The sequence below is a fragment of the Rhamphochromis longiceps genome, linkage group LG19 (assembly GCF_057381845.1).
Source record: "Rhamphochromis longiceps isolate RC_006_pf linkage group LG19, R_longiceps_female_GT1.1, whole genome shotgun sequence".
In the NCBI taxonomy this organism is placed as follows: domain Eukaryota; kingdom Metazoa; phylum Chordata; class Actinopteri; order Cichliformes; family Cichlidae; genus Rhamphochromis; species Rhamphochromis longiceps.
Window position 1 is genome coordinate 7,242,640 of NC_140575.1, and position 24,975 is coordinate 7,267,614.

General features: G+C 41.6%; 1 protein-coding gene across 1 annotated transcript in view; it reads left to right on the top strand.

The window, feature by feature from the left end:
- Positions 1-24,975, top strand: part of syne2b (spectrin repeat containing, nuclear envelope 2b) — a 140,300-nt gene that overhangs the window by 47,286 nt on the left and 68,039 nt on the right. Inside the window, exons 45-65 of the mRNA XM_085392061.1 lie at positions 958-1,185; positions 1,488-1,604; positions 1,789-2,097; positions 2,429-2,773; positions 2,919-3,097; positions 3,706-3,922; positions 4,154-4,252; positions 5,139-5,303; positions 5,628-5,975; positions 6,179-6,315; positions 6,906-7,035; positions 7,189-7,362; positions 7,529-18,052; positions 18,692-18,919; positions 19,398-19,553; positions 19,900-20,141; positions 20,313-22,380; positions 22,836-23,170; positions 23,947-24,091; positions 24,195-24,395; positions 24,490-24,749. Coding sequence (XP_085248187.1) covers positions 958-1,185; positions 1,488-1,604; positions 1,789-2,097; positions 2,429-2,773; positions 2,919-3,097; positions 3,706-3,922; positions 4,154-4,252; positions 5,139-5,303; positions 5,628-5,975; positions 6,179-6,315; positions 6,906-7,035; positions 7,189-7,362; positions 7,529-18,052; positions 18,692-18,919; positions 19,398-19,553; positions 19,900-20,141; positions 20,313-22,380; positions 22,836-23,170; positions 23,947-24,091; positions 24,195-24,395; positions 24,490-24,749 — 16,607 coding nt within the window. The remainder of the gene's footprint in view (positions 1-957; positions 1,186-1,487; positions 1,605-1,788; positions 2,098-2,428; positions 2,774-2,918; positions 3,098-3,705; positions 3,923-4,153; positions 4,253-5,138; positions 5,304-5,627; positions 5,976-6,178; positions 6,316-6,905; positions 7,036-7,188; positions 7,363-7,528; positions 18,053-18,691; positions 18,920-19,397; positions 19,554-19,899; positions 20,142-20,312; positions 22,381-22,835; positions 23,171-23,946; positions 24,092-24,194; positions 24,396-24,489; positions 24,750-24,975) is intronic.

Below are 24,975 nucleotides of genomic sequence, written 5' to 3' on the forward strand. Positions count from 1 at the left end.
ACAAAAGTACAAAGTTGCAAAAGCGAGTGAGAATTAAAGAATTTGAAGAAAAGTTATCTGAAGCAGGTACAAAGTGATATTAATCTTTAATAGGGCTGTCAAAATTGAGCGAAAACAAAACAACTGCTGTATAATGCCCTCTGCTATCTTCGGTCACATGACTGCATCACATCACTAAAATGCGTCATCGAAAGTCTCCGTTTTCGCTGTCCACACTGTGACGCTAACGCACCGTCTTCATGTATTTGTTTTTGAAAGCGTTTTCAAAGTGCTGAGTTTTCCTTTGGAGAAAACACCATCTCAGTGTGGACGAGAGGCCAAAACGGAGAGAAAACGATGTGTTTTCAAACGAAAACGCATTAGTGTGGACGTAGCCTTGGGCAGTGGACAGGTGTCAGTATGGGCACCATGACTGGTCTGCAGGTCTGCAGCCCCATACACAACAAACTGTAATGCATTGTGTATTCTGACACCTTCCTATCAGAATCATCATGAACTTTTACAGCAGTTTGAGCTACAACAGCTTGTCTGTTGGACCTGGGCACATGGGTCAGCCGTCGCTCACAGGGGGTCAGTAAGACTTGGCTGCCCATGACTCCATCGATGGTTCACCGCTGTTCCTTCATTTGACCACTATGACACATACTAACTATTGCAGACCCAAAACAGCCCATGTTGGAGATGCTCTGACCCAGTTGTCTAGCCTTCACATTTTGGTCCCTGTGAAACTCACTCAAATCCTTACATGTGCCCATTTTTCCTGCTTCTAACACATCAACTTTTATTACAAAATGTTCACTTGCTTGATAATATATCCCACAATAACGAGATAATCAGTCCTATTCACTTCACCTCTCAGTGCTCATGATGTTATACCTGATCAGTATATTTGATTTAGATGATATAGTGACCTTTTGTCATTAATACTTTTTTCTTTCTTTCTGTTTTTTTCTTAAGGCCCTCTTGACCTTGAGGCCTGAAGGTGACTCTAAGGTGAACAACCTGAGGAGACAAGGACAGAGTCTGTGTGACCACAAAGATGCTGATGAGGGCAGGAAAGAGCAGGTCAAGCAGAGAGTCAGAGATGTGGAGGAGCTGTGGAGGGCAGCTCTGCAGGATGCTAAACAGCTTGAAGCCGCAGCAGAAGCTGAGATTGCCCAGGAGACTGAGAGGAGAAGGTTGGAGGTGAGAGAACTTATTGTCAGATGGCTGCTAACTCAGCATTAAAACATCTTCTGTCTGACTCTGAATTGACTTGGGTCCAGAGTAAGATAAATAAAGGTCTATTTTGAACTGTGAGTCAAGCAAAGGTACTCTAGGATTATTCAGCATTATTCATTATTCAACATTTATAATAGAAATGTTTAGCCATCTTGTGGTGTGGCATTGTTGCACAGTGTACTCATTCATAAACAGGTGGGAGTAAAACAAAGTCCCCTCTATTTCTGATGAATCAAGTGTATTTCACATATTTTCCTTTTTGACAGTTGCAAGAATTTAATACCTGTCAGCGGGAAACTGATGGCTGGCTAAAAGACCTCCAACAACAGCTGAACTCTTTTGGCAGTGGAACCAAAGTCGAGAACAGACTGCATGTAGCACAGGTGAGCTTAGAGTCACTCTGTGTCTGCTGGATGCACAGTTTGTTCCTGTAGCATTATTGCAATAAATATAATATAATAAGCATAGTTGGATAATTGTAGGTTTGTATCTAACTAAAAGCATGGTATAGTGTTGCTTCATTATCAGTCATGTGAAGCCAGTTTTAAAGATGATTTTTGTTCCTAGGCCATTATGAACTTCAAGCTTGAAAATCTCAAGATAAAAGCCCAGAGTTTCCTTGATCACGAGTATGATGAACATAAAAAACAAGAGATTCAACAAAAAGTAAGAGACACTGAGGAACAGTGGATCAGACTCCAGAAAGATGCTAAAGAAGTAATGGTTCTGGCTGAAAGGCAACGCGCTCTGGACAGCCAGCTGCAAGACTTTGAAGCCACGAGAGAAAAGACCAGAATGTGGTTGGAAGAGAAGCAGCAGAGCCTTGTCTTTCTGAGCAGTCAGAAAGACCCAGAACAGATCATAAGCACTGCACAGGTGAGTTTGGACAATAAAAAGTTTGGTGAAGACATATATGATACACAGGATGCTGACATAAAATGTATGTATATTGTTTGGTTAAAGATTAAAGTATTTGATTTGTAAAATTCCCTTAAGTCTAAATCCTTCATTTGAACACTTTAAAATGTTCTTGTTGGTCTTATTGATGGTAATATTTATAACCAACAAGAACTTATTTCTAAAAGAGTTTTGTTTTGGTTTTTTGCATTCTCAGTCACTGCCATGCTTTATCTTCACTGCTTGTTTATATGGCTACTTTGCATGTCAATAAAAGAGAAATTGAGCTAAGACTTGTTTTTATTTCCAGACCATCCTGAGCTGTAAGCCTGAGGGAGACTCTAAGCTGGAAGAACTAAAAAGACTAAGCCAGAGTCTGTCTGACCAAGAGGACTTGCCTAAGACTGTGAGGCAAAAGGCTCTGCAAGCAGTGAAAGACTCAGAGGAGCAGTGGAGGACAGTCCTGGAAACCGCTGAGAACACTCTACAAAAAGCTGAGGTCCAGTACTCACTCTCCAAGGAGCTAGGGGCTTTCTGTGCTCATGCGGGAAGCACTAAAGCTTGGATTACAGGCCTGCAGAAACAAGCTGATCCCATGGGGATGAGCACTCAGGGCAGCAAGGCTCAGCTACAGGACAGACTGAGTGCAGCACAGGTGAAACATGGAAAATAGCGAACTATAGAAAGTGTTCTATGCTACAATATTATAAAATCACAATACAAAGCTGAAATTATTGAGAAAGGTATTGAGTTTTTATACATAATATACATATATGACTAACTGAAAAAAATGTCTTTAGGTCACCTTGAGGTCAAAGTCAAGTGGTGAGACACAACTGTTGGAGCTGATGAGGCGAGCGCAGAGTCTCTGTGACCACATAGACCTGGAAAAGGACAAGAAGCTGGAGGTTCAGCAGACAGTCAGAGATACAGAGGAGCAGTGGAGGGCAGTGCTGCAGGCTGCTGAGGAGACACAAAGGTAGAAAAAGCTGTGTTGAGCTACAGGGGAGGGAGATTTCTTCTGTTTCCTACGTAGAGGCTAGGGTTTCTATCTTTTCATAGTGCTCAGGTTCAACCCTTTGTGGCTGCAAGGTTACAGAGCAAGGTTACAATGTGACTGAAATAAACCTCTACATAAAGCTGACATACTTTGTGATAAATTCAGGTTTATCAGGCCATAGATTAGGTCAAACTTTGTAATTAATCAGTTTTTCAGAAGGTTCTGTTCAGATTTTCTTGCAAAATCCTCAAAAAAGCCAAATTCAATTCAATTCAATTTATATAGTGCCAAAATCTCAAGGAACTTTATATTGCACCGTAAACACACTACAACAACAGACAGAAAACCCCAACAGTCACGTGACTGCCTGTGAATAAGAACCTGGCGACAGTGGGAACGAAAAACTCCCATTTAACAGGAATAAACATCTGGCAGAACCAGGCTCAGGGAGGGGCGGCCATCTGCAGTGCTCAGTTTGGAATTTATGCCCATGGTATTTCTAGGCAAGTGCAAAGGCAATTATTTCTTCAGTTGTTGCATTACATTTCATTTCTAAGTTTGACTTTCTAATATCTATCACCCATTAGCAAGTTGCAGAGTGTTGTGGAACGCTTGGTATCCTGTCAGTACCAGCGAGACCAGGCTGCGGCCCGTCTGGCTGAGCTTCAGAAGCAAACATCCAATCTTCCACGTGTCTTCCCCTGGCCAGGCCTGGGAGAGCGGAGGCAAGCTGTGGAACAGGCCCGAGCCCTGGTTGATCAGATTACAGCCTTAGCCCCCGTCCTCACAAACGTCCGCACGCAGGTAATTACCTTACATGAAATTTTAGCTAAAGTTGTGTCAGTTAATAACTTCTGGGATTGTTATAGCTTGAGTAATATGATTAAAAACACAAGCCTATAACTCACTTTGAGTATTCAGTACGACTAGGAGAGGGCTATATAAAATCTCAACACATTAATCAAAGAGGAAATTTGATCAAATTCACCAGTCAAACTTTAAGTGTCTTCAATGTATTTCACTGTTTTTCTCAAGGCTGCAGAGCTGGTTGAAGTCACACAGGACCAAAGCTGGTCAGACCCCACCTGGACAGCTAAGGAGGAGTCTATCCCTGCTCTGCTGAAAGAGCTCACTGTGAGTTCAGCAATCTGTCTTCACATCATTCTGAGAAAAAAAAGTGAATTATTTAAAAGTAAATGTTTTTTTACTTACTTACATTATTGTTTTACTCTTCGCTGTCCAAATATTTATGACTTGCATCGACACAATCTACTGATATAAGTGTAAGTCTGGTGAATCAGATTTACTGGTAAGCACATAGATTTTTGCAGGGTGAACATCATACAGACCCCCGAATGCTGGTGATGTCAGACTGGGGTGGACACATTGACCTGTATGATATTTGGATCTGTCCTAAGTCCCCAAATTTTTGAACTGAGATTCATGAATTTTTCAAATTAGTTATATGACGGGATATTCCCTTTTCACCAAGATTATTCATTCTAAGGGCTCCATCACTCCTCAAACTTCTTCCAACTAATGTTGTCGAATGGATGCAGACTGCATTAACGTCAAGGCATAAGCTCATTATTTCCCAGTGGAGAGCCTGCTCCAACTTACCTGTTACTCTATGATATAATCAACTAGGATACTAAATAAAGTGGAGAGTTTCCACCTGAAGGGGGATCCCTACCTTTTCAAAATAAAAAAAAAGATCAAACTAAAACTTAGAGTGGGATGGATGTTGGGATCCTGAGGATCTATATGACAACACTGAGTGAGATACACCTTAAGTCCCACATAGATAAATGCTGGCTGGTTATTTTTGTCCCCCATGACACCCGCCCACCCGCTTTTTTTCTTTTCTCTTTGTTTGTTTGTTCTGTTCTCCCCACTCCTCTACTGTTGTGCTGATGCAATCTCTGCCTGATGTGATTTGCATGTACAGTGGACTGTGTTGTTCTGAAAAATTCAAAAAAATATTAATCACAAACACAAAAAAAAAACCTGTCGCCTTCAGGATGCAGTAGCCAACCTGGAGCAGGGCATTGTGACAGAGCGGCAGTGCACACAGCTAGTGGAGCAGCATGAAGCAGCCCAGGACTGGCTGAGGGAGCAGGTTAAAAGCCTGGGACCTCCTCCTGCAGACAGACAGAGTCTGCACAGTGCTGTGAACACCCTTAAGGTGAGAAAATGGCATGCTTTCAAACGGGTGTTTAAGCATCTGTGGTTAGTAACTTACATATAAAATACTAAATATGTTCTATTACAATAAAGATAATGTACTCAAATAAACTGCACCATTAGACAATCTAATAAATGAAGACTGCAGAATTTACTGGGTTTTTGTCTTTTAAAAATTCCATATTCATTCTTTCTCTGTTATTGAAGTACGTAGAAATGTTTGATCGTTTGACTATTACAGAAGTTTTTACAACTTTTAAACTTAAAGTCTTAAAATACTTTACTGGACTTTCTCACATCCCGGCTCTTGTCCTTCTGGTGCCAGGCTTTGCTCCAGACGGTGGACAGAGAGCAGAGAGAGATGAAGGAGCTGGACTCTGCCAGAGACAGTTTGCTGTACCTCTGCACTCCTGGGGGTCAGGATGCCCTGACCCTAGAGGTTAGCCATCTCCATGACCTCTGTTCTGTCTCAGAGCAGGAGGTGAGGGAGCGTCTGAGGGTCTGTGAGATGCAACTAAATGAACAGGACAGTCAGTTGGCCAAAAGGACCCAGGGGCTGAAGGAGGGAATTGCAGCCCTGCAGTGGGAGCTCCGCTCTCTCGACCAGGCACTCAGTTATAGTGAACCACAAAACAATGTCGCTCAACTTGAACAGCACTGGCACAGCCTACAGGTAATTACCACAGATGGAATTTTCAGCTATTTTTTAAGTTATAGTAGCAAGAAAGTTTTGAAAAGTAATGGCTGAAAAAAATAATAATTTGCATTTCTGCATTCTATCTTGGGAAGACACCTTTTGAATAGCCTTTATTGCATTTCCCATTCAGAAATATCAACTCTATGCTCTTTTGTGATGTTGCTGTCTCTTTATGTTAGAATTGTGAGAAGTCCCTGGAGGATTCGGGTGTGAAAATTCATGACCTGCAACAGGAAGTAAACTTGGCATCTTCGACCAATGAGCTGCCAGCAGAAATCATCAGTGGGGTTGACTCGTTATGGGAACAGCATGCCAGGTATCCTGCTGTGAAAATGATGACTTTTATGACTCTGCTTGTTAGACCATGAAACATTCTGAATCCAAATTGTTATGACATTTTATTTCTTATATATATATTTTTTGAAATTTACCTCATGGTATAAAAAGTAGGGAAAAAAAGATACCATCCAGCAAAACACTGCCAAACTCCCAACTAGGGTTTCTTAAGTTGTAACCCTGTTTAAATAGATATTTTGTAATGAATTCTAAGCTAGCATCATCTGCCCCTTTCAATTTACTCTTCAATTATTCTTGCCTGCCAGCCACATGCCTTAGTGGGTCATTCTGCTCTTGCTCAACTGCATGGACACACAGAGTTCCCCTGTATTTATAACCTAGATATTAACCTTATATAAATGTTTCAGCTGGTTTTGAAAGACATTTTTTAAAAACAAAATTCACATGTATATAGATGCACACAGATGTATAATTATAGCACTAGAAAAACAAATACTTCTTTATCTTTTTTTTCATCCTGTAAAAATATGTTTTCTTTCTCATATATTATAGTCAGGTAACATGTTAAGTGCTGAGATTACAATAAATTGTTGTTCATTATATCCACAGTCTAAAAAATAGGCTGAGTGAGCATCAGGTTACCTGCTGCACAAACACAGCAACATGTCTCAGGGACTGTCTTCATGCTCTGCAAAAATGGAACTACAGCAAACCATCTGTGTCCCTTTCCTCTGTGCAGGTCTCTTTTCTTCTTATTTGAGTAACACGCTGATTTTATTACTGTTCCTAAATATTAATAATGGACATTAATATTTTGCCTGAGTACTGTATGTTTTCTTAATATCAGACATATGCTACAACCACTTTTAAATGTTTTTCCTTCTGATGTTAGCAGATGTTAGAGGAAGGTGAAAAGTTGCAAGCCAGCCTACAGGAGGCACTTTCGCACCGACATTTTCTAATGGCCTGTCTGACATTGGACTTGCTTGAGAAACTAGAAAAAGAAGGCTCAGAAGCTCTCAGAGAAGCAGACACACTGAAAATTTCTCTAAGTCAGAACCTAAAGGTATTTGTGCTAAATTATTTGGCCTTGAACATTTCATAAGAAAACTCGTAAACATCCATTGTTTGACCCAACAAAGCAGTTTAATATCTAATATATTGCTGTATCTTAATTGGATTAAGGAAATATGTTTGTCATAATTAATGGCTTCTTAACCTCTCTATTCAAGGAACTTAATCAAAGAAGTAAACAAAAACTGCCTGACAACCAGTCGTCAGAGAACCTGCAGGAGACAAAGGCCTCTGTGGTGGCACCGCCACGAAAAAGCAAGCGCTCATCTGAGAAAAAAACAGTTTATCCTACTTCTGCTTCAACATCTGTGGTGATACAAAGCTATACTACTTCTCAAGAACCACAGACCAAAACTGTAAGGTTAGATATCACAGGTGAGCCTGTTACAAATGAGGCAAATAAGCCTGCTTCTGAGGAACCCACTGTGATGCACAAGGTCACTGAAACTCCTGCTGTTACTGAAGAAACTGAAATTGAACAGCTGTATGCTGAAAAAATAACCAAGGATGAGGCAGAGAATAAGCAAAAGCCTAGTAGTGAGAAATCTCCAATGACTTGTAAGCAAACTAAAGTGGCTGTGGAAAAAAGTGAAATCATTCAAAAAGGTAAGAAGTCAAAGAGTTTTGAGGTCTCTCAGCTTGCAGAGCCAATGTTTCCACTGGAAAAAGTTGCTAGTGTGCAGTCAACAGAGACCAAAGGTGAATCAGACAAGTATAACGTAACATCAGAGTCAGCTGAAATACCTATGGAAAAATCTAGAATATTGCCTATGACGAGAAAATCAAAGAGCGCAGAACTTTGCTTTGATCTTGGTGATATTGAGTTACCTCAGACTAGGGAAGATCCTCAAAGCAAAACTTCTTCTTTGGACTTTAATGGCGAGAACAAAGGTTTTGTTACTGAAAAGAAAAAACCTATACCTGCTGGGTCTTCAACTCAAACTCCAAATATGCCAGAAAAGATAGCTGAAATAACTGATACAGAAAAAGGCCAATTTTCATCAAGCACAGGAAAGTCAAAGGCTTTAATGAGTTCTCCAGAATTTCCTTCAGTGGCACAGACACAATCCAAGAAACAGCCTGAAAAGAAGACATCACCATCAGTTCCGGATGTTATCAAAGAACCAAGTGAAAAAGAAACTGAAAGTAAAAAGCCAGATTTACATGGAGTTATGGATAGTGGAAGAGCTGAAACTACTGATGAAAACTTGATAGAGGTTTCAATAATGGACATAAAGTCAGGGCATCCAAAGGTTTATCTTGGTCTTGCTAGCAAAGATCAGAATCCAACTACAATACAACATGAGAGTGATATATCATTCTTGCCTACGACAAAGCCAACTGAGACAAAGGAAGAGCCAGATAGTCAGAAATGTCCTTTATCTCCAGAGGATGCAACTGCAACAAAAGAAATTACTGCTTTCAATGAAGGAAAGCGTTCCCCATCCAAAAGAAAGTCAAAGAATCGTAAAGCTTCCTCGGAACTTATTAGTATGGATTTGCCTGAGACTTTCAAAGAACCTGAATCTGCGGGTTCCACCGTTAAAGCTAAAATTACCACTTTGGAAAGACCTGAAGTCCCCCCAACCAGGAAATCTTCTGAGAGTCTTGTAGAGTCCAAGAAAATAGAGAAAGAAACAGAAATGGAAAACGCAGCTTTAAATGTACAGGTGATTACTGAAAAAACCGAAACTGTTGCTGTAGAGTCAACTGAATTTTCACCAAGTCAAAGACAACCAGAGATTCCAAAGGTTTCTCCTGAGCTTGCAATCAAGGACCAGATTCCAACTACAAAGGAGCATGACAGTGAAACGCTGTCAGTCTCATCCACACAGCGCTCACCACCCAAAAGAAAGTCAAAGAGTCGTAAAGCTTCCTCCGAACTTATTAGTACAGATTTGCCTGAGATCTTGAAAGAACCTGAATCTGTGGGTTCCACCGTGGAAGCTAAGATTACCACTTTGGAAAAACCTGAAGCCCTCCAAACAAGGAAAACTTCAAAGAGTCTTGTAGAGTCTGAGGACACAGAGAAAGAAAGTGGAAGGGAAAAGATAGTCTTGCATTTACAGGTGATTACTAGAAAAACTGAAACTGTTGCTGTAGAGTCAACTGAACTTTCACCAAGTGAAAGAAAACCAGAGATTCCAAAGATTTCTCCTGAGCTTGCAATCAAGGACCAGATTCCAACTCAAACAGAACATGACAATGAGATTCTGTCAGTCTCCTCTACAGACCAAGTTACTGCTGTAGTTTTGGAAGACATATCTCCCATACAAACTGGAGGAAAGTCAGATCCTGTTGAATTTTCCATAGCTCCTGAGTCACTTCTAACCATTGAAAGACAGCCTGATGCAGAAAATGAATATACTAAGAAAGAGCTCTATAGTGTGAAATCTAGCACACCTTCAGAGGTGGTCACTGTGCAGACTGAATATGCTACGGGGGAACTGACAAAGAAAGATGAAGAGACTGATAGTCAGAGATCTCCTGTATCTCCAGAGGTTTCCACAGCAACAACAAAAATTACTGCTATGAATAAAGGAAAGCTTTCACCACCCAAGAGAAAGTCAAAGAGTCGTAAAGCTTCCTCAGAACTTATTAGTATGGATTTGCCTGAGACTTTGAAAGAATCTGAATCTGTGGGTTCCACCGGGGAAGCTAAGATTACCACTTTGGAAAAACCTGAAGCCCTCCAACCAAAGAAAACTTCAGAGAGTCTTGTGGAGTCTGAGGACACAGAGAAAGAAAGTGGAAGGGAAAAGATAGCCTTGCATTTACAGGTGATTACTAGAAAAACTGAAACTGTTGCTGTAGAGTCAACTGAACTTTCACCAAGTGAAAGACAACCAGAGATTCCAAAGGTTTCTCATGAGCTTGCAATCAAGGACCAGATTCCAACTACAGAGGAGCATGACAGTGAAACGCTGTCAGTCTCATCCACACAGCGCTCACCAACCAAAAGAAAATCAAAGACTCGTAAAGCTTCCTCCGAACTTATTAGTACGGATTTGCCTGAGACCTTGAAAGAACCTGAATCTGTGGGTTCCACCAAGGAAGCTAAAATTACCACTTTGGAAAGACCTGAAGTCCCCCCAACCAGGAAATCTTCTGAGAGTCTTGTAGAGTCCAAGAAAATAGAGAAAGAAACAGAAATGGAAAACGCAGCTTTAAATGTACAGGTGATTACTGAAAAAACTGAAACTGTTGCTGTAGAGTCAGCTGAATTTTCACCAAGTGAAAGACAACCAGAGATTCCAAAGGTTTCTCTCGAGCTTGCAATCAAGGACCAGATTCCAACTACAAAGGAGCATGACAGTGAAACGCTGTCAGTCTCATCTACACAGCGCTCACCACCCAAAAGAAAGTCAAAGAGTCGTAAAGCTTCCTCGGAACTTATTAGTATGGATTTGCCTGAGACCTTGAAAGAACCTGAATCTGTGGGTTCCACCGTTGAAGCTAAAATTACCACTTTGGAAAGACCTGAAGTCCCCCCAACCAGGAAATCTTCTGAGAGTCTTGTAGAGTCCAAGAAAATAGAGAAAGAAACAGAAATGGAAAATGCAGCTTTAAATGTACAGGTGATTACTGAAAAAACTGAAACTGTTGCTGTAGAGTCTACGGCATTTTCATCAAGTCAAAGACAACCAGAGATTCCAAAGGTTTCCCTTGAGCTTGCAATCAAGGACCAGATTCCAACTACAAAGGAGCATGACAGTGAAACGCTGTCAGTCTCATCCACACAGCGCTCACCACCCAAAAGAAAGTCAAAGAGTCGTAAAGCTTCCTCAGAACTTATTAGTACAGATTTGCCTGAGATCTTGAAAGAACCTGAATCTGTGGGTTCCACCAAGGAAGCTAAGATTACCACTTTGGAAAAACCTGAAGCCCTCCAAACAAGGAAAACTTCAAAGAGTCTTGTAGAGTCTGAGGACACAGAGAAAGAAAGTGGAAGGGAAAAGATAGTCTTGCATTTACAGGTGATTACTAGAAAAACTGAAACTGTTGCTGTAGAGTCAACTGAACTTTCACCAAGTGAAAGAAAACCAGAGATTCCAAAGATTTCTCCTGAGCTTGCAATCAAGGACCAGATTCCAACTCAAACAGAACATGACAATGAGATTCTGTCAGTCTCCTCTACAGACCAAGTTACTGCTGTTGTTTTGGAAGACATATCTCCCATACAAACTGGAGGAAAGTCAGATCCTGTTGAATTTTCCATAGCTCCTGAGTCACTTCTAACCATTGAAAGACAGCCTGATGCAGAAAATGAATATACTAAGAAAGAGCTCTATAGTGTGAAATCTAGCACACCTTCAGAGGTGGTCACTGTGCAGACTGAATATGCTATGGGGGAACTGACAAAGAAAGATGAAGAGACTGATAGTCAGAGATCTCCTGTATCTCCAGAGGTTTCCACAGCAACAACAAAAATTACTGCTATGAATAAAGGAAAGCTTTCACCACCCAAGAGAAAGTCAAAGAGTCGTAAAGCTTCCTCAGAACTTATTAGTACGGATTTGCCTGAGACTTTGAAAGAATCTGAATCTGTGGGTTCCACCGTTGAAGCTAAGATTACCACTTTGGAAAAACCTGAAGCCCCCCAAACAAGGAAAACTTCAAAGAGTCTTGTGGAGTCTGAGGACACAGAGAAAGAAAGTGGAAGGGAAAAGATAGCCTTGCATTTACAGGTGATTACTAGAAAAACTGAAACTGTAGAGTCAATTGAATTCTCACCAAGTGAAAGAAAACCAGAGATTCCAAAGGTTTCTCCTGATCTTGCAATCAAGGACCAGATTCCAACTCAAACAGAACATGACAATGAGATTCTGTCAGTCTCATCTACAGAGCAAGTTACTGCTGTAGTTTTGGAAGACGTATCTCCCATACAAACTGGAGGAAAGTCAGATGATGTTGAACTTTCCATTGCTTCTGATTCAGTCCCACCTATTGATAGACATCCAGATAGAGAAAATATGGATCAGAACCTTTCCCTGGAAAAACCTGAACTTCCTACATCAAAGAAGACGTCAGAGAGTCTATTGGAGTACAACGAAATGGAGAAAGAAATTGAAAAGGGAAAAGCACATTTAAGTTTTCAGACAGTCACTGTAACAACTGACAGTATTTCTATAGAATCAACTAAGTTTTCACCATGTGAAAGAAAGTCAGACAGTCCAAAAGTTTCTCTTCAGTCTGATAACAAGGCACCAGAATGCACAGCACCTCAATCTGATGCAAGAGATTCAGACACAGCGCCACAAATGCAGCCATGTCTTTCTTCTAGTTTTACAGATACAACAAATATTGCAGATTGTATTAACAAATTATGGAGTAACACAGAAGAAGTTCCGAAGAGGTATTTAGTTCTTGAGCTGCCTGATCGAACAGTCCCACAATTGTTTGAGACAAACCAATATCAGCCAGACACAAGAATTTCTGATAAGGAATCTATTACTTTTGCCATTGTTTCAATGGAGCAGCCTCATGAGACAGAGACAGATGTAACAGAAATAGCCCCATCTAAGCTAAATGAGACTATGAGTCAGCAAACAGTCTCAGATAACTTACAAATACAACCTGAAGTCAACATCCAACATGACGATGGGCAAAATATTTTAGGCATCAAGGTTCAAAAGTCTCTTGAAGATGAAGCATTCAAAGCTGAAGAAATGAGTATAAAGACAAGAATACACACATCTGAAAATATTACTGTCTCAGTGCACAATGACCCCCAGATGCACATGGAGCACTTGACTGTACAGTGTGAGACCACACCACAAAGCAACGTTGAGACAACCAGTGTAGAACTGCAAGTAAGCAGTGCTGAAGGGAATGATATTAAGGCTGACCAAGGCTCTAGTCAGCCTACTGCAACTGTTTTCACCTCAGAAAAACATGTGCCCATGAGCCCAGATGACAAGTCTGTTACAGGGGATAAAATCCAAGTGGAGACTAAAGTGCTTAGTTTGGACTATGAAATACCAACCAGCCATAAAACCGCAGTTGTGGTTCACCCAGAGGAAGCTACAGTCAGAGTACAGATGCAACAAATCAGCATTGAAATGCAAGATAATGTGGAGATGTCTGCCTCTTCTCGACCTGCACTTCTGCAGGCAAGTGAACAAGAGAGAGTATCTGCAGAAATAAGCTTATCTGAGCAAGACACTATAAAATCAGAAATGGTGATTGAGCTAGAGATCTTGAAAACCACACAGGATAGCAAAGGGGAGCTGAAGAACTACAACTTAAAAGAGGAGGTCTCTAGAAAAGATGTACTTGATTTACCCAAAAGCTTGGATGAAAAGGAAATATTGGGGGACTCTCAAGTGCGAGTTTTACAGCTTGATATACCTACGAGTCATGAAGAACAGGAAAAGACATTTGTCATGACAGCAGCAGTACCAATGGCAGATACAGCTCAATCAAGTATGCAGTGGGAACAAAAAGAGACTGCAATTCAGGTTAACCCTGAGGAGGCTACACTCATAGTCAAGGTACAACAAATCAGCACAGAAACGCCAAAGGATGTGGCTCAGAGTGACTCTACTCAAACTGTTCTGCTGCAGCCAGTTGAAACAGAGACAATATCTGCAGAAATAAGCTTATTTAAGGAAGACACTGTAAAACCACAAACGGCAATTGAGTTAGAGATCCTGGGAACCACACAGAAACCAGAGGAGCTGAAGGATTACGACTTAAAAGAGGTCTCCAAAACAGATGTACCTGATGTATCCCACACTTTGGATGAAAAACTGGTTACAGGAGAGAAAAACCTTGTTGAGCCTCAAGTGCGAGTTTTACAAATAGATATACCAACCAGTAATGAAGAACAGAAACAGACGTTTGTCATGACAGCAGCCGAACCAAAGATAGATACAGCTCAATCAAGTTTGCAGTGTGAAGGAGTTCATGTACCGTCTGAGGAGGCTGAAGTTATAGTCAAAGTGCAACCAATCACCTTGGACACACAAAAGTATCTGGATCAAAGTAATTCCTCTCAAAATGCACTCCTGCAAAGTGAAGCAGGGGCAATGTCTGCAGAAATAAACATATCCAAACAAGATACTGTAAAACCAGAAAAACTGACTGAGCAGGAGCTCCTGAAAAACACACAGGACAGACCTATGATAACTAAGGAAACTGGGGTCCAAAAAGAGCGCTCTGAACTGTCAATACATAGAGGGAATGATATACCCATGAGCCTGGATGAAAAAGCAGAAAAAGTCCAAGTGGAGCCTGATGTTGTTTTACCAGCCAGCCATGAGGAGCATGAAAGATCATTTGTCTCGAAAGCAGATGTGCCAAGAACAGATATAAGTATCCAGTCTGAACATTCTCAAGTAAACAAAGATTTGACTTCAGCTGATGTTCAACCTGAACAAGAAATTAGCTTTACAATAAAGGTGCAGCAAATGAAGACTAAAATGCCAGTGGATCTCGTGGCTCAGTGTGAATCTACTCAAGCTGCACTTTTTCAGCCAGGTGAAGCAAAGAAAACACAATCTGCAGAAATAAGCTTACCTGAACAAGACACTGCAGAACCACAAACAATGATTGCACTAGAGACCTTGAAAACTGCTAGATCAGTGGAGGTGAAGGATTACAACATGAAACAGGATGTCCCCACAAAAGATGTGCTTGATTCACTCAAAAACTTGGATGAAAAATCAGTTGCAATAAAGCAAATTCAAGTGGAGCCTCAAGTGAAAGTTTTACAGCTGGATATACCAATCAGTCAAAAAGAACAGGAAAAGATATTTGTGAAGACATCAGCAGAACCAAAACCAGATACAGCTCATTTAAGTATCCAGCGTGAAAGGGAGCTGGGAAATAAAGATGATACTTCAGCTGAGGTTACACAGGAGACTGAATATATAATCAAAGTGCAACAAATCACCACTGATAGACAAGGGGATGTGACTCAGAGCGACTCAGGTCCACCAGCTGAAGTAGGGATAGCTTCTGCAGAAATAAACTTATCAATGCAAGAAACTGTAAAACTAGAACCAGTGACTGAGCAAGAGCTCTTGAAAACCACAAAGCATAGATCTACTGTGACTACGGGACTTGTGATCCAAGGTGAGCAGCCCAAACCAAATGAACTGGATGACATACCCATGAGCCTGGATGACAAGACGATTACAAAAGAGAAAGTCCAGGGGGAGCCTGAGGTCCTTGTTTCACCAACCAGCCAGGAGGAGGATAAAAGAACATTTGTTGTGGTAACAGATGTACCCAGAGCAGATGTAGCTCATTCAAGTATCCAGTCTGAAATCATTGCAGTAAACAAAGATTTGACTGCCGCTGAAGTTCAACCTGAGGAAGCTGCTAGACAAGAAGATGTGGCGCAGAGCGATTCCACTCAACCTTCTCTGCTGCAGACACGTGAACCAGAGACAGTCTCTGCAGAAATTTGCTTATCTGAAAAACATGTTGTAAAACCAGAACTGGTGACTGAGCAAGAGCTCTTGAAGACCACAGACAGCAGAACAGACATGTCTCAAATAAATATCGAATGTGATTCAGAACTTGAAAAGAAAGATGTGAGTCCAGCTGATGCTCACCCTGGGGAGGCAACAGTTGGAATGGAGGTGCAACAAATCAGCACTGAAACACAAGAAGATGTAGCTCTGGTGGACTCAACTCAACCTGCAGTGCTGCCGCCAAGAAAAATAGCATCTGCAGAAATTAGCTTACCTGAGGGAGAAGCTGTACAATCAGAAACAGTAACTGAGCAAGAACTCATGAAAACTACACAGTTCTCCACAAATGTTGTGCTTGATTCACCAAAAAGTGTGGACAAACTATCAGTCACAGCAGAGAAAATCCAGGCAGAACCTCAAGTGTGTATTTTACAACTCAATATGTCAACCAGCGACAAGGAGCATGAAAGAACGTTAGTCATGACAGCAGCAGCATCAAGAACAGATACGGGTCAAACGATATTTCACGGTGAAATAGAAAAAGAACAGAAAGACAAAACAGCTGAGGTTCATCCTGAGGAGGCAGCAGTTAGAATGGAGGAGCAACAAATCATTACTGAAAGACAAGAGGATGTTCAGTTTGACTCTGTTCAACCTGGACTGCTGGAAAACGAAGCAGTAAGTTCTACAAAAATAATTGTATCTGAGCCACACAATGTAAAATCAGAAATAGTGTCTAAGCAAGAAATCTTGAAAACCACACAAGATAGACCTATGGTGACTAAGGACCTTGTGGTCCAAGCAGAGCCCTCTGAAGCTTCAGTCACAGTGAAGGAGAAACAAATTAGCGCTGAAAGACCAAAAATTGCAGCTCAGAGTGACTCCACTCAAACTACACTGGAGCAATCAAGTGAAGCAGAGACAACATCTGCACAAATACGCTTACCTGAGCAAGACATTGTAAAACAAGAAACACTGATTGAGCTAAAGATCTTGGAAATCGCACAGGGCAGACCTACAGGGATTAAGAAACTTGGTGTCAAAGAAGGCTCTTCTAAATTGTTAATGCATGGAGTGGGTGATGCACCCAAGAGCCTAAGTGGCAAGTCTGTTACAGTAGACGAAACCCAGATTGAGCCTGAGGTGCTTGTTTTACAAGTAGAAGTACCAACAAGTCGTCATGAGCATGAACAGACATCTTTCATGATAGAAAAAAGTGACTCCGCTCAGCCTGCTCTGCTAGAGCCAGAGGTCAGTGGAGAGCTCTTGAAAACCACAGAAGACAAACCTATTGTGACTAAGGAATTTGTCCAAGACAAGCACCCTAAAGTATTAACACATGGAGTGGAAGACGTACCCACAAGCCTGGATGTCAAATTTGTTAAAATGAAGAAAATTCAGATGGACCCTGAGGTGCTTGTAATACCAGCAGTTCGAGAAGAGCATGTGTCAAGAACAGATACATCTCGATCAAGTATCCAGTGTGAAAGTTCAGAAGAACACAGAGATACGAGTGCAGCTGAGGTTCTTCCTAAAGAGGCTGAAGTTAAAACCAGAGTAGTAGAAGTCCAACAATTTAGGACTGAAATGAAGGAAGGTGTAGCTCAGACTGACACAGCTCAATCTGTACTGATACATGCAGGTGAAACAGAGTCAACATGTGTAGAAATAAGTTTATCTGAACGAGACACTGTAAAACCAGAAACTCTTAATAAGTTGAAGTTCTTGAATACCACAGAGGAGAGACCAAAGGACGTCAATCTGCGAGAGGAGTTTGTAACTAAAGATGTACTTGATGCACCTAAAGGCCAGCATGAAGTGTCTGTTACAGTGGAAAAACTCAGCATGGGGTCTAGCGTACCCACTCTACAGCCAAATATACCGGCCACCATAACCACATCTGTTGTGATAGCAACAAGTGCAAGGACTGACAGTGATCAAACAACTACGAAGTCTGAAAAAATAACACAAACCCAAGAGCTTAGGTCTCTTGAAGCAGAGAAAGAAAAGCCTGCATCTGAGATGAATAAAGCAGATGCTCCAAAAAGCTTTACCAAACTCCTGTCAGAACCAGTTGTGTATCCTAAAGTCCAAACAGATGCAACAAATAGGAAAGAAGAAGAAGAGAAGCAGAAGAAGAAAATTCAAGAAAAGGAAAAAGAAAGAAGCACCAGTGTAGAACTGCCATTCAGCATAAGCACAACAACCACCATCACTACCATGGAGGCCACTGGAACAAGGCTTAAGAAACTGCCACAGGTATGTTATGATGACCTATTTTTCTATGATAAAGTGCAATTATGTTAACCCTGCATCATATATAGACTAATGCATAGCCTACATGTAAAACATGAACTTGTCTACCAAAGCCAGTCCAGAAAAGCCTTCAATCTTGCAAAGGGAACTTCTTGATTGCTAAAAGAAGTTGCATTATGCAGAGGTCTTTCAAAAAACAAATGTAATTTCTCAATTGGTGTATGATTTCACTTCTTCAGCGTTAATGGCCTCACCTGTTAGTCAAGTCTTATTTAATACAACTTAATGTTTTTGTAAAATTTGGTCACAAAGAGCAGCGGTCCGCAACCTTTTTTGCGCCATGGACCGGTTTATGTCTGACAATATTTTCACGGACCGGCCTTTACGTTGTCGCGAATTAATCCAACAAAATAAAACTGGTACCAAAAAAAAAGAAGTAGATTTATTCATAACACACTGGAAAAGACCTAGGGAAGCCAGTGATAAAAACCAATAAAAACCCTGAAAACCATAAATTTCACACCCGAACCTCAACTATCATGGCCCGGTACCAAGCGACTCCGGTCCGTGACCCGGGGATTGGGGACCGCTGACATGGAGTATATATATGTGCATTAATACCTAGTTTCATGTCCACTATAGGAGCAAGTATTCAGTACTGACACATCACTGCAGGTGGTTCAGATATCATCAGGTGATACTGTACTGGGTGAAGAACCCCATTTGAAAGGACTGACCCCTCAAGAAAACAAAATAGACGCAAATGACATGGAAACTGAGAGAACAGTACTGGAGTCACCAGGAGAAACATCCATTTTGACAGTGATACAGCTACTCAAAGACATGGGACCCAGCAGTCAACTCATTGAGGTAAAATAAATATTATCTGTCATTGGCTCTGTGTTTGTTTTTGAACCAAGAAAGTCACAGAAGTTCCAAATGGTCACTTTCTATATGTAGGATTAAAATACAGAATAATCTTTCAAATAAAGCGGTGATGAACATGTACTATCATAATTACTGGCTGAAATGTAGATCATAATTCTTAGTTATTTTGACTCTTTTTTAATCCTCTTTCACATCAGTTCAGTTCAATCCAGTTTTAGATATATGAAGTAAACTCAAGAAAAACCTCAAAGCAGAGTTTGCAAAGGTTGTTTGTGAGACCTTTGAGGCAATTTATATGGTCAAGACATATCTTACTCTGTAGAGAGGATCATAACAATTCCTCCCTCAAACTGTTTTTTTCTGATATATATTTTCATATAGGCCCTAAATTAAACAACAAAACCAAAGCTTGTGCCTTAACAAATCCTGTTCTGCATCTGACGTGTCTTTCTGTCTGAAGGGTAAACCACTTGAGGATGCTCCAGAGGTTCTGATTTCATCTACCAGTAGCATGGACAGTCATCTAAGTAGGGTTATATCTAAACTCCTGAACTGCAAGAACCGCTCAGCTGAGCTGAGCCCAACAGCCATGGCCCAGCAGGTGGAGGAGGCTCAGGTGAGATTATGCAGCATGAATCACTAGAAAAACATCCATGGTGCTAAAGTGCCTCCTTATTATTATTATTATTATTATTATTATTATTATTATTATTATTATTATTATTATTATTATTATTATTATTATTAACAACAACAACAACAACAACAATAATAAGAATAAGAATATTTTTTAAAAATCATGATAATTGTAATAATAAAACATTTTACAGAGCATTTTCACAGTAGGCCCTTGTGTTCGCAATTCAAATAACAATGAACCTGAGTTCACAGAAGGTCAGATAAGCTCATTCTGAATTTAAAATTCAGCCTTTGTGTGTCTCACTCTTGCCTGCTGCATACAGGAGTGCAGAGAGGCTGCCCTGGCCCAGGTAGCATTGCTCTCTCAGTTGAGAGGGGCTGTTGCTGAGAATAGGGACACTCTGGAGCATCTGGAGGACCAGTGGAGCAGTGCTGCCCAGGATGCAGCTAATATTATCCAGAGTAAGGAGGCTCAGCTGCAGATGGTCACTGATTATTGCCAGCACATCCAAACAGCTAAGAATGCGGTGGACAAAGCAACCGCAGAACTGGACGCTCTTCAAACGTGAGTTGCCATCCGATGGTTTCATTTTAGTCTTTAATACTTGTATTTTAAGATATTTTAACACTTTTTATTTCACACATTGTCATCTTCCTTTGTCTGTAAAACTAACTGATAAGCCCCTAAAATCTTTTACAATTTGTTGCGGCAAACTTTTTGTTGTTTTTCTTTCAGATCCCCTCAGGAGAGCAGCTCCAAGGAGGCAGAGCGACTAGGCTCCTTACAAAGAAGTATGGAGGAGAACAGAACAGCACTTGGAGAGCTGCTTGTGACCCATAGCAAATTGTGCCCCCACCTTACCCGGTATGAGCGAGCAATTGCAGAGACTGAGCAGAAGAACCTACAAGAGAGGTGGAGAGTTCTGGAAAGAACTGTGGAGAGTATGCTTCATCACACACATGCCCGTTCTCACAAGACCAGCAACCTCCTGTCAGAGTTATCAGATTTGCAGGAACACTTGGAAGTGATCATTAAAGACCTTGAAGCCAAGTTTCCATCAGTTACTCAGTGGAACTGCAAGAAGGCTCGACAGCTGATGGAGGCAAACGCTGAGGTTAAAGCAGCCCAGCAGAAGTACCTCCATTTACAACAGCTGTCAGAGCTGTTGCTATTTAGCCCACAGTGGGAGATGGAAACAAAGGAGATCCATCAGGGACTCCAGAGAGTTAAGGACAAAATTTCTCATACAGAGGAACTTTTGGCTGCCCAAACCCTGAACAGCAACAGCCCTATCATGGAGAAAATTGTCATAGTGATGAGGGAAGGCCTGGCCTGGGCCAGGCAGACAGAGAGTGATATTGAGGGCAGGAAAAAGAGAGTAGCTCTTCTCCCCGAGGAAGTTCACCGGCAGCTCAGGGATCTGAAGAAGCTGCAATCTGAGGTGATGGCCAAACAAGGTCAGCTGGAGTCACTGGCGGAGGAAATGACTGAGCTCCTTCCACAGCTGGACCAGGTTGAAGAGGTGCCTATGGTGCAGAGTCTTCTGAAATGTCTTGAAGAACTCTCAAAGTCCACCAATGAGAAGCTGTCCAAAGCTGTGAAAGAGGTGGAATCAGGACTACAGACCAGAGAAAAGCTATCTGAACAGATTGCCGATCTAGACTCCTGGGTTGTGGCTCATCTGCAAAGAGAAGCATCCCGGGGTCCAGACAGTGAGCTCAGGAGCCCTGCTGAACTTGATCGCAGAACCCGCCAAATCCAAGAAACCCTGGATGAGGCTGAGAAGCAGGAAGCAGTCTGTGAGGCTCTTTTTATTAAGAGCAAAGATATCACTTCTGAATTCAGTGTCACAGAGAACTGTCAGCTTTTTGACAAGCTTACCAACCTCCAGGAGAATATCAGAACCATTAGCAGCCAAGAAAAAAATAACAAGAAGGAGCTGAATGAACTCACCCAGACTTTAGATTCAAACAAGAAAAAACTTGTCACTGTTGAAAACAGTCTAAGGCAGATGTTGGTGGATCTAAGCAGACACAGGTTCCCCATTACAAGAGAGTCCCTGCAAGCTTTAGAGCCTTTCAAGCACATGATTTTGGAACACAAGTCGCAAGTTGACCTCCTGCAACCCTGGATTCCCAATGAGAAGACAAAAGAATTGAACTCTGTCATCTCTGAGCTGCACAGCAAAATGTGTGCCCTAGAAATGAAAGCCAGGGACCAAGAGAGGTACCTAAACATGAGGCAATGCGTCGAGGATCTCAGGGAAAGCATTCAGGAACAGGTGCACCAGACAAAAGAAGATGGCAATGACACAGACGAGAAGTACAGAATCTGTCAGAACCTTCTTATCCAGTTTCATCTGATGAAGGGATTGTGTGAAGAGGCTCGCTCAAAACTACACACAATCTCTGCTGACCTCTACCCTTCACAGCTGACTGCAGAGCAACAAAGGCTTAAGCAAAATGAGGAGAGTCTTAGCACCTTGGAGATGACACTCTATAACAACCTCAGCATCATTGAGTGGAACCTGCTGATGGACCTGGACCTGGAATCAGAGAGGAAAGCCACTAAGGCCTTCCTCTTAAAGACCCAGAAAGAGTTTGAGAAACTTCCCACGTTGGAGCCAAATGACACAGCAATTAACAGAGAATATGAGAGAGTGGTGTCTCTGACAAAGACTGCGGAGTCAAGAATGAGAGCACTGGGGGTGCTGGAGCAAAAGAAGGGAAAGAAAAAAAGAAGTGGATCTCAAGACTTGATGGACTTGAAGAATGCAGTCCTCGGTCAATGTGAATCCCACATGGCAAGTAGTGTTGAGTATTTCTCAATTTGTTTTTGCAGTATTTTTTTTAATTGCTTTGTAATAAGCTTAGCCAATCAGAGTGAAGCATATGTTATATTACTATGCAATACAGCTGAATTAAGCCTCCACAATAGTTAGATTTGTTCATTTGTGTCTTTATGTGCCAGTAGGTATAAATATAAAATAACAATTTCAAACTTAGAGAGCATCAGCAATACTACACCATATTTGGTAGAGCAGTATGGAGCAAACACCCTTTCAGTCTTGTCATTTTGAATATAGTCTATACAAACAATGTGTTCTTTTTCACAGTTTTAAAGTTCAGTTTGATAGAACAAACCACAAAAGCAAAATACAAAGCAAAGGAATTACGCAGATGGTTTAAAAAAAATCTACACTATGGAGTGAACCTGCCAATCTGAAAAAATGTGTTGTTTGTTTTCCTATTGTTTTAGGAGAACATCACTCAGGCCAGGGAGTCACTGAGAAGCTACACCTGTTCTGTTAAACAGGCTGTACAGTTCCTGAGGGATATTGAGGTGTCTATGCTGCCACCTCAGGGCTCTGCTGGGGTCTGCGGTGACAGAGTCGAGGAGACCCAGCAGGCTTTGGCCTCACTCCAGCAGCAATTTCAAATTCATGTAGAACAGCTCCAAGACCAGACTGCTCTGCATCCATACCTGTCCCCACTGAAGGTGGAGCAGCTCCAAGAGAGTATTCTGAGCCAACTCCTGGTGATGATGTCCACTCTCCAGGCAAAGGGCCATGTGAAGTTGGAGTGTCTCAGCAGGTACTCAGCTCAGTCCTAAAAGTCAGATTTATCTTCCTGAAAAGCTTTTTTTGGTAGAAGTGTGTGATTGCACATGCAAAGATAAAACAAAGAAATAATGATAGTTATCTTTCTTCTTATTAGTTTTGCTAAAATGCCAAATACTTTTGGTTTCATCTGACCACGGCACTTTCTCCCAAGCACTCTCTGATCGTTTAGCTGTTCACTGGCAAACTTAAGACAGACCTGTGCGTGTGGCTTCTTGAGCAAGGGGACCTTGCAGGTGCCACAAGATTTCAGTCCATTACAGTGTAACGGGTTACCAGTGGTGTTCTTGGTGACTGGTCCATCTGCTTTCAGATCGTTAACAAGCTCCTTCCCTTTAGTTTTGAGCTTATCCACCCTCCTTCTCATGATCATCCTCATTTCACGAGACAAGATGTTGCACGGAGCTCCAGACTGAGGGACACTGATGATCATTTATATTTCTTCCATTTACGAATGATCACACCAACAGTTGTCAACTTCTTCCTGTTCACCCATTGAGCTAAACTGGTGCCCACAAGTAACAGTTATTTATCAAAAAAAAAAAAAACTTCACTCGCTGCATTAGAAATATTTGTTTTTCTTGTTTAGCTATTTAGCATGTTTCAAACACCATTCTACTACATTTACTAAACAGTCATTGCATGATAGAAACTACAAGACCTGCAAATGGCATTAAGCTGCAGAGCCTTTGTGAATGTGAGCCCTTATTTTAAATCTGACACTAAAAGATCAACATATTTGTCTTTCAGGTGTGCAGAGCAGCACAGAAATTACATCAAGTGCAAAGAAGAAATCATGCAGAGCGTGAAGAGTACAGCGAACAGACTCTTACAGCTCATCACTCAGAAGGTCACCTGTCTCACTGACTGCACTGACCAGGAGGCAAATCTTAGAGTGAGTATAAACCTCCTCTGAAAAAACTTTAATGCTTTTGTGGATAAAAGTTGAAAATTTCCACACAGAAACAGAATTCATTTTTACTGATACCCCTAATCAGGCACTTGCAGAGGAGATGGAGGCCCTCCTGAGACGTCTGGAAGAGCTGCAGGAGTGGTGTTCAGAGCAGGGCTGTCGCGGAAGCAGGGAGACCGCCATGACTTGTATCTGGAGATGGGTATTAAGACTACGTCACTGCACACAGGAGCTGACAACTCGTAGCAAACAGAGAATCAGAGAATGGAGTGATATCTCAGACAGCGTAAGTTTACATCGACATGTGTTTTGAGCATTTTTGAGCATGCTTAGCTAACCCTAATTATAAATGGCCAATTTTGTTGGGTTCTTCCTCTCAGGTGGAGAAGGCCTCTGTGTTACTGCAGGGAGTGGAGGCAGAGCTTCCTGACAGCTCCAAGGTGAAGGCATCTACCGAGGAGCTTCAGGACGTGCTGCAGTCCTGGGAACAGTACCAGGACAGGCTGGACTGTGAACACAGAGCGCTGTCTGCACTGGAACTGCGCACTGCCAGGCTGCTGGGTGTCCCTGCCCACCTGGAGCAGGCTCCTCCTATTCAACTCTGTCAGCAGCTGCAAGCAATGCAGGGCCGATATGACAAGTGAGATATTGTTTGATGTGCAACTCATTATTCTGTTTGCAAGTTTTTACTCCCTTTATGTTTTGATGTACTCTAAATGAAACTACAGTCCAAGTTCTACCAACATGCATAACTGTGCAGGTAATTACAACCACCAAAATAATCTTTTGACTCCAGCAGCAAAATCAGATCCATTTAATCCTGGAACATTCACCACACAAAGGCTGAAAGACCTGACTTAAAGCTA